We start from the raw sequence: 12,169 nt of genomic DNA, 5'->3' as shown, positions 1-12,169 counted from the left end.
GACTGACAGATCCAAGAGCCAATCATGTCCCAGCAGTGGAATGACGTCAAGTCGTAAACTGTGGTTGTAAAACGTTACCTGAGCCACACAGCTTGAGGACTTCGCTCACACCAAGAAAACACCTATGGACAACACATCACAAGACAACACATTCTCCAGAAGTCGAGTTTATTTACTTAAGTCATGACATTCACAATTAAAAAACAACAGCAATTTGAGTACGTTATGAGTTTTAATTGAGAGACATCTGAACACAACCACAGACCACTGGTGGATGCAACCAAACGGTAATTAACCTGGTGCGGGACAGTGGTAAGTAGGCCACTGGCTAATTTTATGTTTCATTTAATTCCTGTTCACTGTTGGCCTGGATCGACAGGACGTCATTTTAACTCTCACACGACAATTAATGAATATTTCATAGTTTGCCGCAAAGGTAGAAGTTGATCAGGTTTCACAATGTGATCTGCTGTGTATTATTCAACAATGCTCAGGTACACCTGACTACAATTCCTTCTTCTTCAAAGACAATTGCTGCTTAGTCAATTTGGGTAAAGACAAGTTAGAGCTATGCCTAAGGGATTTCACTTTCAGATACACCTGTACAATCTAATGCAATAAAGTACAGAAGCCCTGCAATAAACCATATGATATTTCAGTTCTGTACAGTTATGTTTGCATTCAACTTTTTGAATTTGAAAGGCAAGTGTATTGGATTTCGTAATCTTAAGAAGTGTTTCTGTTCTACCTAATTTTTGTTTCCTTTATGCACATTCAATAAAATGAAATCCAAAAGTAATACATGTTAACTAAAATCCCTCCATGCTCAAGCCAGCCTACACTTTTTTTATGAAGTACAAATATGGCAGGACAATAAAACAATAACGATAATTATCGCGATAAAACAAAACAAATGTTCAATAAATATTCAATAAAGGTTTGATTTTATTCACTTTTAGTTAATTTTTTCTCAAGAGTTTATCATAATTGTTTTGAATGTTCTACCTCAGTTTTGTGAAGTGATCCACTCTTTGGCATCAAGTGTTTGTTCTGACCATAAAGAAGAGTTTAAACCACAGTTAACCATCAGGTTTCTTCAACTTTCACTCAGGAGAAAAAAATCATCCTTTAAACTCAAAAGAAATAACGATTTGATACTTAACGTGACAATTATCTAGGAAAATTTTTTTTTTTATCGTGATAACATTTTTGGCTGTATCGTCCAGCCCTAAGTACAAACATGTAAATGTTTATGTTATCAATCATTTTATATTTAATTGTCACATTTCATTGATCTGAGTAATGTTATAATGCCAATTTTTATATAATGTCAATTTATTGCACGTAAGTCACCAATATTTAGTTTATTGTAGATATGGACGAGTCCAGTGTCCCCCCTCCCTTGGCCAACCACCAACATCAGTGTGTGGAGGATCTCAACAACGTGGAATGTCTCAGAAGGAAGATCAAATATTACTTCATGAACCCATGTGAGAAGTACCACGCTCGTGGCCGAAAACCATGGAAACTCATAATCCAGATCATCAAAATTGCCATTATTACTATCCAGGTAATCTCAAACATGACCAATATGTTAATTGTGTTATATCATCATCCTGATAACAAGTGTCTTTTTTTCACAATCTCAGTTAGTGTCTTTTGGCCTGAGCAACCAGATGGTTGTCACTTTCAAGGAGGAAAATCTGATGACATTCAAGCACCTCTTCTTGAAAGATTATGCTGATGGAGACATGGATATGTATGCTGTTTACAGACAGGCTGATGTTTATGATCACATCGACTACATCATTGAACAGGTAACTGCCACATTTTTTTTTTTTATTTCCTCCGTTTTACAAAGAGCAGCTGGAAGGGGTATTTTTATAAGCTCAAATTTGTTGGTGTGTCAGTTTATTTTGATCATGTGACAGATTGATTGGACTTTGCTCATGCTGTTTGAATTTGTATAAATTAACTGCATGAATCTACTGTACAATGGCAGTTCACCCAAACAACCTAAACTACTGCAGCTACTTTTTCACCTGACTTTATCTTATCTATTTCAATTGTTCATTTCTAGTATGGAGTTCTGCACAACATCACAGTAGGCAATCATGAATATGGGAAAAACGGCACTATCTACATCCCACTCTTACTATGTCAGGAGTTCTACAGAAACAGTACCATCTTCCCCGGAAATGACACCTTTGAAATAGATGCGCAAGTGGAAACTGGTATGTATGCATGATTGTTTGATTGAGTTAAAGGATAAACAGAATACATAACCAGATTTAATGAGTTTTATTTGCAAAACATTTCAAATTTCTTTTTGTTGTGGCTTGCATCTAACAGAGTGCCTCAAAGTTTATCCGATGTATCGCTCATCATTGCGGAACGCACATTTTAAATTGCATTTCAAAAGGTCTGTATGTAACTATATTTTTCTTAACACAAAATCCTTTTCCTCTCTGGGATGTATGATTTAAAAAAAAAACTAAGTTAATGTACCTGTTCTGTCTTCCAGGATGTTGTCTGTCAAGATCACATTTGTTCTCAAGGCCATAAACTTACAGACCATGAGACATCGAGAGCTGCCAGACTGCTACAACTTTGCTGTTATTGTATGTTTCATGACTTGTCCTCATGGCTCAGTAAACTATAGCGGATCAATCAAATTTTGTCTTTGAAAAGCAGTGATATGACATCTGATCACTTCAGCACAGATAGAAGTTAAAATGAAAAGAGTCAGGGTCAGTCCTGTGTTTATTTAATGAAGTTACGATGAGGACACAAATTTGAGCAGTTTAAAATGAAGGCTGTTTGCACTCATTGCTAGCTATTTACATAGTTAAATGTTATCTTTAGGGCTTCAGAATTGAATAGTCAGCTATTTGGTTTGGCTGTAAGGATGAAGTAAAAAATGTTCTCTCCCTTAAACATGGCTGTCTGGTTAACAGATCACTTTTAATAACCATGCTCACAGTGGCAGGATAAAGGTTGACCTGGAAAATGATGTTGACATCAATGAATGCAGAGACTGGAAAGTAACTGGAGCGTGTAAGTTTTTTTTTTAATTTAGTATGTACAAAGGAATAATCTGTATTGCTTTAAGCTTGTGTTCAGGATTCCTGGGATTCATTAAGACTGCTCTCTAAGCTTCAGACTTTGCTGCACAGAAAATCTGTTTGAAGACGATCATCCTTTTCAGATAAAACATTTTAATTTCTCTGTTCCCTCAGCTGCTAGAAACATACACCTGACTGTGCTCTTTGACTGCTTCATCATTATAATCTGCATCACCTCCCTCACCCTCTGCACACGCTCAGTGATCAATGGGATTCGGCTGCAATTTGTAAGCAAACTGAAGTGACCATAAAAGACAGCAATTATTTTTGTTATCCCAAGTAGTACTTTATTTGCTCAGACGAAAAGAATAAAATGTATGATTGTTTGATACAGTATCTGTTCATACTGTATTCATAAAATGGAGGTAAGTCAATGCCAGAAACATTTTCCACTGCCCTTAAAATCAGAAGGATGAAAGTCACAGCATCAGTCTGGGGCAAAACATTTAACCTGCTCAGTCAGTTTGTCTACTTATTTGTTTTATCTGTCCATTAATTAAAAGTGTTTATTAATTATGGGTACAACATAGTACTGTTTTATTGATTGTGATTATTTTGACTGATATTGCGAAATCATTTGGGACATTAGAGGGAATAATGAATCACCATTCTGATTTTCATTGAAAATTATGTGTAGTCTGAGTCATCTCTGCAGTGCTACCATATTTTGAATGGTATTTTTACACACATCATCAAATATTGCCCTTTTTCAATAAAACTTGGATTAATTGTTCTGCCCCAGTACAACAGCAGCTACGCGAGGGTAGATATCTTGTCAGTACTTCTTTATTTTGACTCTGTAATTCTCAGATACTCTACTAATGTAAAGTTACTGCTTGAGTCGTGACTTACGTGGAAGTGATGTAATATACTGCCCATTATTGGGATTGTGCTTATTCCTGGGACTGCCGCTTAATTCTTGTTGGTGCTGACTTGTTGGTTTCCCTTTGCCTGTTGTGTGGATTGCTTACATGGACTTCTGTAGTCAGTGCATCCCTGTATCTCTATTTGATATGTTAAAAGAAAGTTAACAACAGTACAACTTACCTGCATTTCCCTGTTGTAAATAGGATTACACACTCTACTGCAGGAACCACTGCAGTAAAGAAGTCCCCTGGTCAGACAAGTTTGAGTTTGTGAATGGTTGGTATATCCTCATCATTGTTAATGACATACTGACCATCGTTGGCTCCATTCTCAAGATAGAGATCCAGACTAAGGTAATGGGGATTTGCTATTACAGTATAGAGGTTGATCCATGTTAATTGCAATGTCTTTTTCAATATTACATTCTATCAATACTAGCTGTGCTAGCTAGCATGTACTTAGAGGCATTCCTTCAGTCCATTAGACACTTTTGTAAACGTCTGTTTCTTTTAGGTACTCACAAGTTATAACGTCTGCAGCATCTTCCTTGGGACAGGCACCATGTTTGTCTGGATTGGGGTCATCCGCTACCTGGGCTATTTCAGAAAGTATAATGTAAGATGCAGTCCATGTTCATTAGTTTCTATAAGTGCCACATGTAGTAAAAAGAATTACCACTGTTGTAATACAATTACAACAATAGCACTCATTATGTTACACTCTTACCTATCTGTTCATATTTCTGAAAACTGGCTCTGCAAAGGGAATGCCACTAAACTTTTTTTTATGTAGTTGTATATTTTACAATATTGTATGGCTATTTTCAGATTCTCATCCTGACACTCAGGGCAGCTTTCCCAAATGTTATCCGTTTCATCTGCTGTGCTGGAATCATCTACCTGAGTTACTGTTTGTGCGGCTGGATCGTCCTTGGCCCGTATCACGAGAAGGTAAGGAGTGTTTACAAAATACAAAGAAAAGTGGATTTTCACAAAAGCCAAACCAGAAAGTATTTATAATTCTAATCAGGTTCTCCCAATTTCAGTTGTTGATCATGAAGGACAGATAAAAATAATACCCGTTGCTTGTGTTTTAGTTTCGGTCCTTGAACACAGTGTCAGAGTGCCTGTTCTCCCTGATCAACGGAGACGACATGTTTACCACCTTTAAGAACATGGCACAGAAGAGCAGCCTAGTGTGGATTTTCAGCAGAGTGTACCTGTACTCCTTTGTCTCGCTGTTCATCTACATGATCCTCAGCCTTTTTATCACAATCATCACCGACACCTATGACACCATCAAGGTGACGTTTACTCTTGTTTTAGATATTTGTTCCTTTTTATTATTTTCCCTTCCCAGTTGTGTAGGATGATTTGTGTGCTGGTTATTCAGAGAAAAGTAATGGTAGAAGAAATATTAGATCTTATACTTAAGTAGCAATACCAGTGCAGACATACTCTCTTACAAGTAAAAGTCCTACAGTCACAATTTTAAGTACACAAGTATAGCATCAAACTTTACTTAAAGTACAATGTATTCATGTGTACAACATTATGTTGTAACTAGTAATGGTGGGGATTATTTTAATTACTTTAGACACTGCTGGGTAACTTGTGAATTTCACCCTCGGGGATCAGTAAACCTATAATAATACATTTGTTGATTGTATTTTGTATTATTAATCTGAATCTGTAATGTAACTAAAGTTATCAGATGTAGTGGAGTAAAACACACATTATTTGCCTCCGAGTTGTAGTGGAGCAGAAGAAGTATAAAGTAGCTGAAAATGGAAATACTCCAGTAAAGTACTCAAGTAAATGTATTTTGTAACTTTTCACCACTGGAGTATCGCAATGTTTCATTTGCAGTTGTTCTAACCATCACTTTCTGTATCATTAAGCAGCAGCAGCAGCAGAGTGGAACCCCAACCTCAGAGCTGCAAAAGTTCTTATCATTGTGTAAAGATCTGCCAAACTCTGGGTTGTACAGACTCGACGAGCACAACAGCTGCTTTGCCTGGTAGGTAATGTGCAGCTGGTTCCACTAAAAATTAATTTGAATATTGCAACATTTGCTTTTTGTGTTGTAACAAACTATTTTGGGTGCCCCTTATTAGCACTAATTATACTGAGGATGCAAGTGCAGTGCGCCAAAGCACTTTTTAATATTTTATGCAGTTACTCCACATAACATCTCAATAGAATCTAAGCTGAGCCATTTTCTCCTTTCAGGTGCAGGGAGCATCAAGGGAGGCAGACTTCAGAGGCATAGCAGGCCTTTATTTGGAGATTTTGAAAGGCTATACTGTATTATAGCCTAACAATAATATACACCTTATATGATTAAATTCAGTGGGAGGTTTTCTTTAACATTAGGCCTCAGGTGATTGACTTCTGAAATTTTCCCTTTTGTTAAAAGGTACAATGTGTAAGAATTGAAGAGATTTAAGAGTTTAAAAACTTCATCAGCAGAATGTGATAAAACACCACCCCATTTATACCTGGTATTAAAATGTGATCTGTATCCGGATACATTATCTGGATGATTAAATGATCCAATCTTGCCTTTGTGTTTACGCCGGGTATTTTTAGTGCATTCTTGTTATCCTCCTCAGATCTCAGTCCTAAAGCAAACCCTGTGCCTGAATAATTTGAGTTGCAACAAATCCACTCTAGTTTTAAAGAAAATCATGTACTTTTGTGAGTTATTGAACTTTGTGACGACAAATTCTTAATTATAGGTCCCCTTTTGTAAATCTGGCAAATAATTAATAATTTAGCTGACGCTGTTATTCAAAGTGACTTACAATTGCTATACATGTCAGAGGTCACACGCATCTGGAGCTCATAGGGGTTAAGTGTCTTGCTCAGGGACACATTAGTGGATGTCATGGTAGTAATCGAAACCAGGTCTCCCATACCAGGCCTGTGTCAAATCCACTGCTCCATTGCCACCCCCACATTTTAATTTTTTAAGCAGTTCTGTTGAATAATGCATCTTTTAATGCTTTGGCACAGAATAGACACATATTCAGACATTTGAGGCACAACTCTTTCAGCCTTTTAGCTGTGTTTTATGTTAGCTAAAAACATATCTATAATGTAATGCTGTGTATAGATGTCTGCAAATTGTACGGATTGTGTTTACACCTCCGAACACAATGAGAGCCAGACTACCTCCAGATGAGGTCAGGCAGATCCGATAACGAGACATTTAGACCTGTTTATACTTTTCCAGAGAACATGTCTGAATAACACAACCGTACACTTTCTGAAATCAGGTTTCTCTCTTTCACCGAACAAATTGCTTTGTCAACTCGTCTTAAAACACTTCATTCAAACTGCACAAACTCACCAAAACTGTTGTTAGTCTTTCCACTGTTTCAGCTCCACACACACACACACACACACACTATTCTGGCTCTACACACTATTGCCACCTACCCAATGCCCGACCGCCCTTTCGCTCCCCTACCGCTTGATGCCTCCTGTGCCCACCTGAACCCGCCATGCCTTCGTCAGAGCCCTGGTTGGAGCTGTTGTAACCCCGTCGGTCCTGTATTCACCGTCTGGCCTCGTTTCAGAGGCTGTGTTCAGTCCCGGTTCACAGGTAGGCTGATTAGCCTGACTCTGGTGCCCATTCAGGACTGTTTTTGATATGTAATATGCTGCCCCCTGTATGTTTAGAGTATAAATTTGATAGGGGAGTGTTGTTTCAATTCTTATACATTGCTCCTTTAAGGTTAGAAATGAAGGTACTAAAACATTGTAAAGTCTGGTCTCAATATGATGCACTGATGTTTTTCAGTATGCATGTCACTTGGAAGGACCCCCATGTTGTACACTGAAGACAATGAATCAAGGTTAAATAAATAAGCTCTAATGTAAATTCATGAGATTTTATTTCTCCATTGTCAGGAGAATATCAATATAAAAGCTACAATAACTTCTCCCAACCCCCACTCCTCACACTAGTTAAGCCCCTGTAAAATCTTGTTAAAATGGGGGGAAAAAAATCCCAGTTCAGTTCATGGCAATAATAACTCCATACATACAACCTTTAACAATGTAAAAACGATCAGTGAAGTCTTCAAAAGCAATATAGGGAAACAGATTCTAAAAATGGCTCCATTAGCCACTAGTGCAGCAGTAGTGGTGGATGTGGAACTCATTTCCCCAGAGAAGATTTGTTAATTGACCTCCAAGTTGAAGAGGTCTGAGATCAATTCAAACCAAGATGTACCACTCTGATAGACTTAATGTATTCACAGATTGGCAGAACAGGCCGTGCAATGATCCAATTTGCTTAATTTCAGAACCTCTGAGATGGGTTCATAGAAGGTCCATCATCAATCCCTTCAGTTTGGCTAAAGTTTTAAGAATACAGTACTTTTTAGTCCAAACACAAACCCCACAACCCACAGTTTGAATGAGTGGCTTGATGCAAGCCTCCAGAGTAGGCATCTAAAAAAAAAAAAACAAGTCGGCGAAAAAATTTCCCATGATTTACAGTCATAATGAACAGTTCTGTATTTTTTGAGACCCTTATTCTTTATAGTGTCCCTTGTATTCTTGGCAGTCTCACAGGAACGTTGTCAGGACAATCCAAAAAGGCAGAGCTCATGAGTATTGTGGGTTACAACAAAACAGCTTTGTTACTTCATCTGTTATCCTGAGACAATAAAAAAAAAAAACAATCACTCATGGGGTCAGCCTGGTTTGGATTGGGTGATGCCAGGGGGTGGCAGGACTCGCTGCTCCTCCATCCTGTTAGACTGGGAACGCAGGATGAGACTGAAGAAATCCTCATCTGGAACAGTTGGTCCCTTAGTTTTAGAGGGTGGAGCAGCACACCTCTGGTCGTTCAGTCGAGAGCCCTAAACAGTGACAGTTATTAGTAAATTGTTCTTTATAAGAGTCAACTGTTTGGTTCGAGTGACCATGCATCACTGCCAGTATTAGAAAAGCTCTTATTAAATGTAAAGTCTGTTAGATGTTTCACACTTTGTATTAGAGATATCTAGAAGAAAATCATTGTAATGATTTGGTTGTAATCAAAACACGTTTTTGAATAAATCTCCATAGGTTTAATTTAAGCCAAGAAAGTTAGTAAATCAAAATGCACAAAAAAAAACTAGAATTAAGGTGAAACAAAATCTTGTTGATCAAACCTCAGAGCAAATGAGCACTTAGCTAAAGCCAACTGTTTCCCATAATGCATTGAGCACCTGGCTCTGTACCTGTAAACCGCTTAATCTCATGAGATTATCACCACCTGTGTCAATGTGACACTGCAGCAAGTCATGTATTACACTGAGCTACACTGTGATCACGGATTCTGCACAGGCCTTACTTATCAGGAACTGCCCAACTGTTTTGTCATAATATACCAGTGACAAATTAGGCGTCTTAAGTGTTATTTTCCTGTGTGTGTGTGTGTGTGTGTGTGTGTGTGTGTGTGTGTGTGTGTGTGTGATCTCCTTGTAGCCACTCAGGACTGATTCAAAACACAAAGAGAAAAACTGAGTGGGGCTCAGGTCACAAAATAGTGTACCAAGATAGTTCATTCCCGTGCCTCTAAAATTTACAAACTGAACCCTGCAAGAACTTTCTTTACACCTTCCCACTATGTAAACAGAAAAATAATTACAATAAGTGGATTGAACACTCAAACAGTAATTATGACTGACTGAAAAGGATGTAGGCCAAGATTTTTATTTTTTTTTTGGAGGTCCATAATTTTATTAAATTTCCAAGAAGTTTCTTGGAAAGAACCATGCAATGTGGTACCAGTTATTATAATGAAAATAGAGACTTGTTAACTTGGTGCACATCCATGCAATTAAACATAGCTGGAGAATTAGGTTGGCTTTTAATGGATCAGCTCTTTAAATGAACGTTGTGTTTCCGCCCATAATTAGTAACAAACTATGTAGTTATTTCCAGGGACCTCTTGACATTTATTAAGAAGTTATTCACAAACTAGACCACCAGTAAAATAAAGTATTAGTAGAATTTCTATCTAATGTGGAACACCCGTTATGCCTGGGCAGCAGCAATATACTGGATTTATATTTCTTACCTGGCACTTCACTAGCATGTCGAAGAAGACATCATCCCCCTCAGGCTGCTCAGCGTTTACCTCGAGGTGACTGTACAGGGAGGGTATGTGAGAGGTATCTATACTGGAGGTGGGGGCTGGGAGGAGAAATTAGCATAGGTCATGATGCGAGTAGTACTACCGAGTGATGCTGAGGGAGATGACAGATTAAGCAGCATTTTGTCACCTTGTGGGTGGACTTGATCTTTGCTGGAGGTGGAGGGTGTACGAGGCAGGTTGGAGGTGTTGAGACGTAAGCCAGGAAAATGGTTCAGGCTGACTCGTTGGTCGTCCAGACGACGGGCCTGGGAGCTGGCCAGCAGCTCCAGGAAATGACCAGGATCCTGCAATGGTGTTTCGCACTCCAAAATAGCTAGAAACAGAGATTGTAACAAATGAAGGGTGGTTTAGAATACGTGTGCTGGTAACAGTGAGTTGTTCCTTTTACTCCTATAGCCATTTCATTATGATTTTGTAGAAGGCAAATACTGGGGGAGGAGCATAAGAGTTTGAGGAAGAGGAGATCCCTGGTTACTTATTCTATGACATTTAAAGCAACACACAAAATGTATTTGAGCATCAAACACTTCAAAGAGACTTGGCAGTTGGCTATAAAGTATGTAGTTTTGTCCTCATGCATTATCACAGCCATCATACTGTGAGCTTGGATTTGTGACCATAACAAGGATAGACAAAAAGTATTAAGGTCCATAAAAGCTGCTTTGCTCAGTGAAGGATTAAACTCCAACCTTTTACAGGTAATGTTCAAGGCTAGAGGCGTTTGAGTGCTTGACACTCAAATCACAGATTTTGGGTAGCGTATCACTTTAATGCCTTTGACACAAACAACACAAAAGGATTAATCACACAATATAGGGCCAGTGTGTAGGATACAGTGGCATCTAGTCGTTGCAGATTGCTACATTCTCAAATGTAAGCTGCTAAACTCGCAAAAACACTAAAGGCCCTCTCTAGAGTGTTAGTGTTTGGTTTGTTTGTTCTGGGCTACTCCATAGAAGAAGACCCGTTTCCTCTATAGATATAAAGGCCTCATTCCAATGTAACAAACACAATAATACTTATTTTAGGACAATTATACACTAATGAAAACTATTGAATAAATATTGAATACTTGTGAATATTACATTCATTTCTGACAATTTTACACACTGGTCCTTTTAATATATAAAAGGACACATTTGGGGACATGCTGCATTCACACCATATGAGGCAGAGGTGGTATTACACAGCAGACTTGTAAATAAAATAAACCAAGATCTTTACCAAAGAACAAATTTCTTTTACTCGTTTCCACTTCTTCTTTCCCCTTGAAAGATGAGTCAGAAAATTGTACTATTAAATATGGTGTGAACACAGATGAAAACACAAGGGGCTGACTCACATTTCGTTTCAGCTATAGGTGGGGTGGAGGAGGGAGAGGAATGAGCAGGGGGTTGGCTCTGGCCATCCATTAGGGTGCACCTTTGGTCGTCCATTCTGTTGCCCTGGAAACGAGAGAGGAGGTCGAAAAAGCCATCCTCTCCAATAGTGTCCTGTGATCCTGGCTACAGTGATAAAAAAAAAAATAACCCCAACAAAGATAACAACTGAATAACATTAGAAAAGAACAGAATAGCGGACAACCAATATAACATCAAAATACATGGATAATAGCAAGGCATACTGCATTAATTACAACTTTCAAACTCTCCCGTTAGGGATTGTAGTCCTGGGTAAGATGAATTACAAGTTAATGGTACAGTGTCTATAGCATAGCCTATAGACACTTGTAGTCATCATACCCAGGACCACAGTTTCCTTGATGTTTAGCCACACAGTTTCAACTGAGTGACACAGGTGTTCTGCATTAAAGGTTGTTCTTTTAACCTTTTGTACTGCTGCATTTACTTGCTGCCTGTTCTTGCCTTGAGGGTCTATCACCGAAAGCTTGCTAATAAAAAGATTTTTGTAAAGATTTAAGTGTGTAGATGCTTCCTTTCCATTGAGTTTCAAACATAATGAGAAATGATGGTTCCACACCAAACATTTCCTCTGTATTACTGTAAATTAAAAATCTT

The 12,169-nt window shown here is 38.2% G+C and overlaps 2 protein-coding genes across 6 annotated transcripts; one reads left to right on the top strand and one right to left on the bottom strand.

Moving 5' to 3' along the window:
* The first annotated feature begins 92 nt into the window (after positions 1–92).
* LOC119898476 (mucolipin-3-like) lies at positions 93–6,557 on the top strand. 5 transcript variants are annotated; one of them, XM_038712647.1, is made up of 14 exons: positions 93–287; positions 1,374–1,570; positions 1,650–1,817; positions 2,081–2,234; positions 2,353–2,422; positions 2,525–2,621; positions 2,958–3,057; positions 3,240–3,352; positions 4,196–4,345; positions 4,506–4,607; positions 4,820–4,942; positions 5,089–5,295; positions 5,893–6,011; positions 6,224–6,557. In XM_038712647.1, exons 1-14 carry the CDS (start codon positions 275–277, stop codon positions 6,261–6,263), a joined length of 1,653 nt encoding a protein of 550 aa, XP_038568575.1. In that variant the 5' UTR covers positions 93–274; the 3' UTR covers positions 6,264–6,557. The 5 variants fall into 5 exon arrangements, with proteins under 5 accessions (XP_038568575.1, XP_038568579.1, XP_038568578.1 ...); XM_038712651.1 differs by having other exon boundaries at positions 1,364–1,570; XM_038712650.1 differs by having other exon boundaries at positions 93–312.
* A 1,314-nt stretch (positions 6,558–7,871) lies between these two features.
* Positions 7,872–11,684, bottom strand: LOC119898478 (G-protein-signaling modulator 2-like). The gene is made up of 4 exons (XM_038712652.1): positions 11,494–11,684; positions 10,279–10,464; positions 10,074–10,189; positions 7,872–8,868 (listed from the first exon to the last, which is right to left on the bottom strand). Exons 1-4 carry the CDS (start codon positions 11,585–11,587, stop codon positions 8,701–8,703), a joined length of 564 nt encoding a protein of 187 aa, XP_038568580.1. The 5' UTR covers positions 11,588–11,684; the 3' UTR covers positions 7,872–8,700.
* Positions 11,685–12,169: the final 485 nt, after the last annotated feature.

The sequence above is a fragment of the Micropterus salmoides genome, unplaced genomic scaffold (assembly GCF_014851395.1).
Source record: "Micropterus salmoides isolate LMB-PRFRI ecotype aquatic unplaced genomic scaffold, ASM1485139v1 Ms_hic_scaffold_1163, whole genome shotgun sequence".
NCBI lineage: Eukaryota > Metazoa > Chordata > Actinopteri > Centrarchiformes > Centrarchidae > Micropterus > Micropterus salmoides.
The sequence above is the reverse complement of the archived record's forward strand: the minus strand, read 5'-3'. Positions and strand labels throughout refer to the sequence as shown.

Bases quoted from the DNA above. Each gene is read 5' to 3' on its own strand.
- LOC119898476 (XM_038712647.1), top strand. The intron at 2,622-2,957 runs GTATGTTTCATG...TCTGGTTAACAG, and splicing joins GCTACAACTTTGCTGTTATT to ATCACTTTTAATAACCATGC. The intron at 4,346-4,505 runs GTAATGGGGATT...TGTTTCTTTTAG, and splicing joins AGATAGAGATCCAGACTAAG to GTACTCACAAGTTATAACGT.
- LOC119898478 (XM_038712652.1), bottom strand. From the start codon at position 11,587: ATGGACGACCAAAGGTGCACCCTAATGGATGGCCAGAGCCAACCCCCT. The intron at 10,190-10,278 runs GTGACAAAATGC...TTCTCCTCCCAG, and splicing joins AGATCAAGTCCACCCACAAG to CCCCCACCTCCAGTATAGAT. The intron at 8,869-10,073 runs GTAAGAAATATA...GTCACTGTTTAG, and splicing joins ACATGCTAGTGAAGTGCCAG to GGCTCTCGACTGAACGACCA.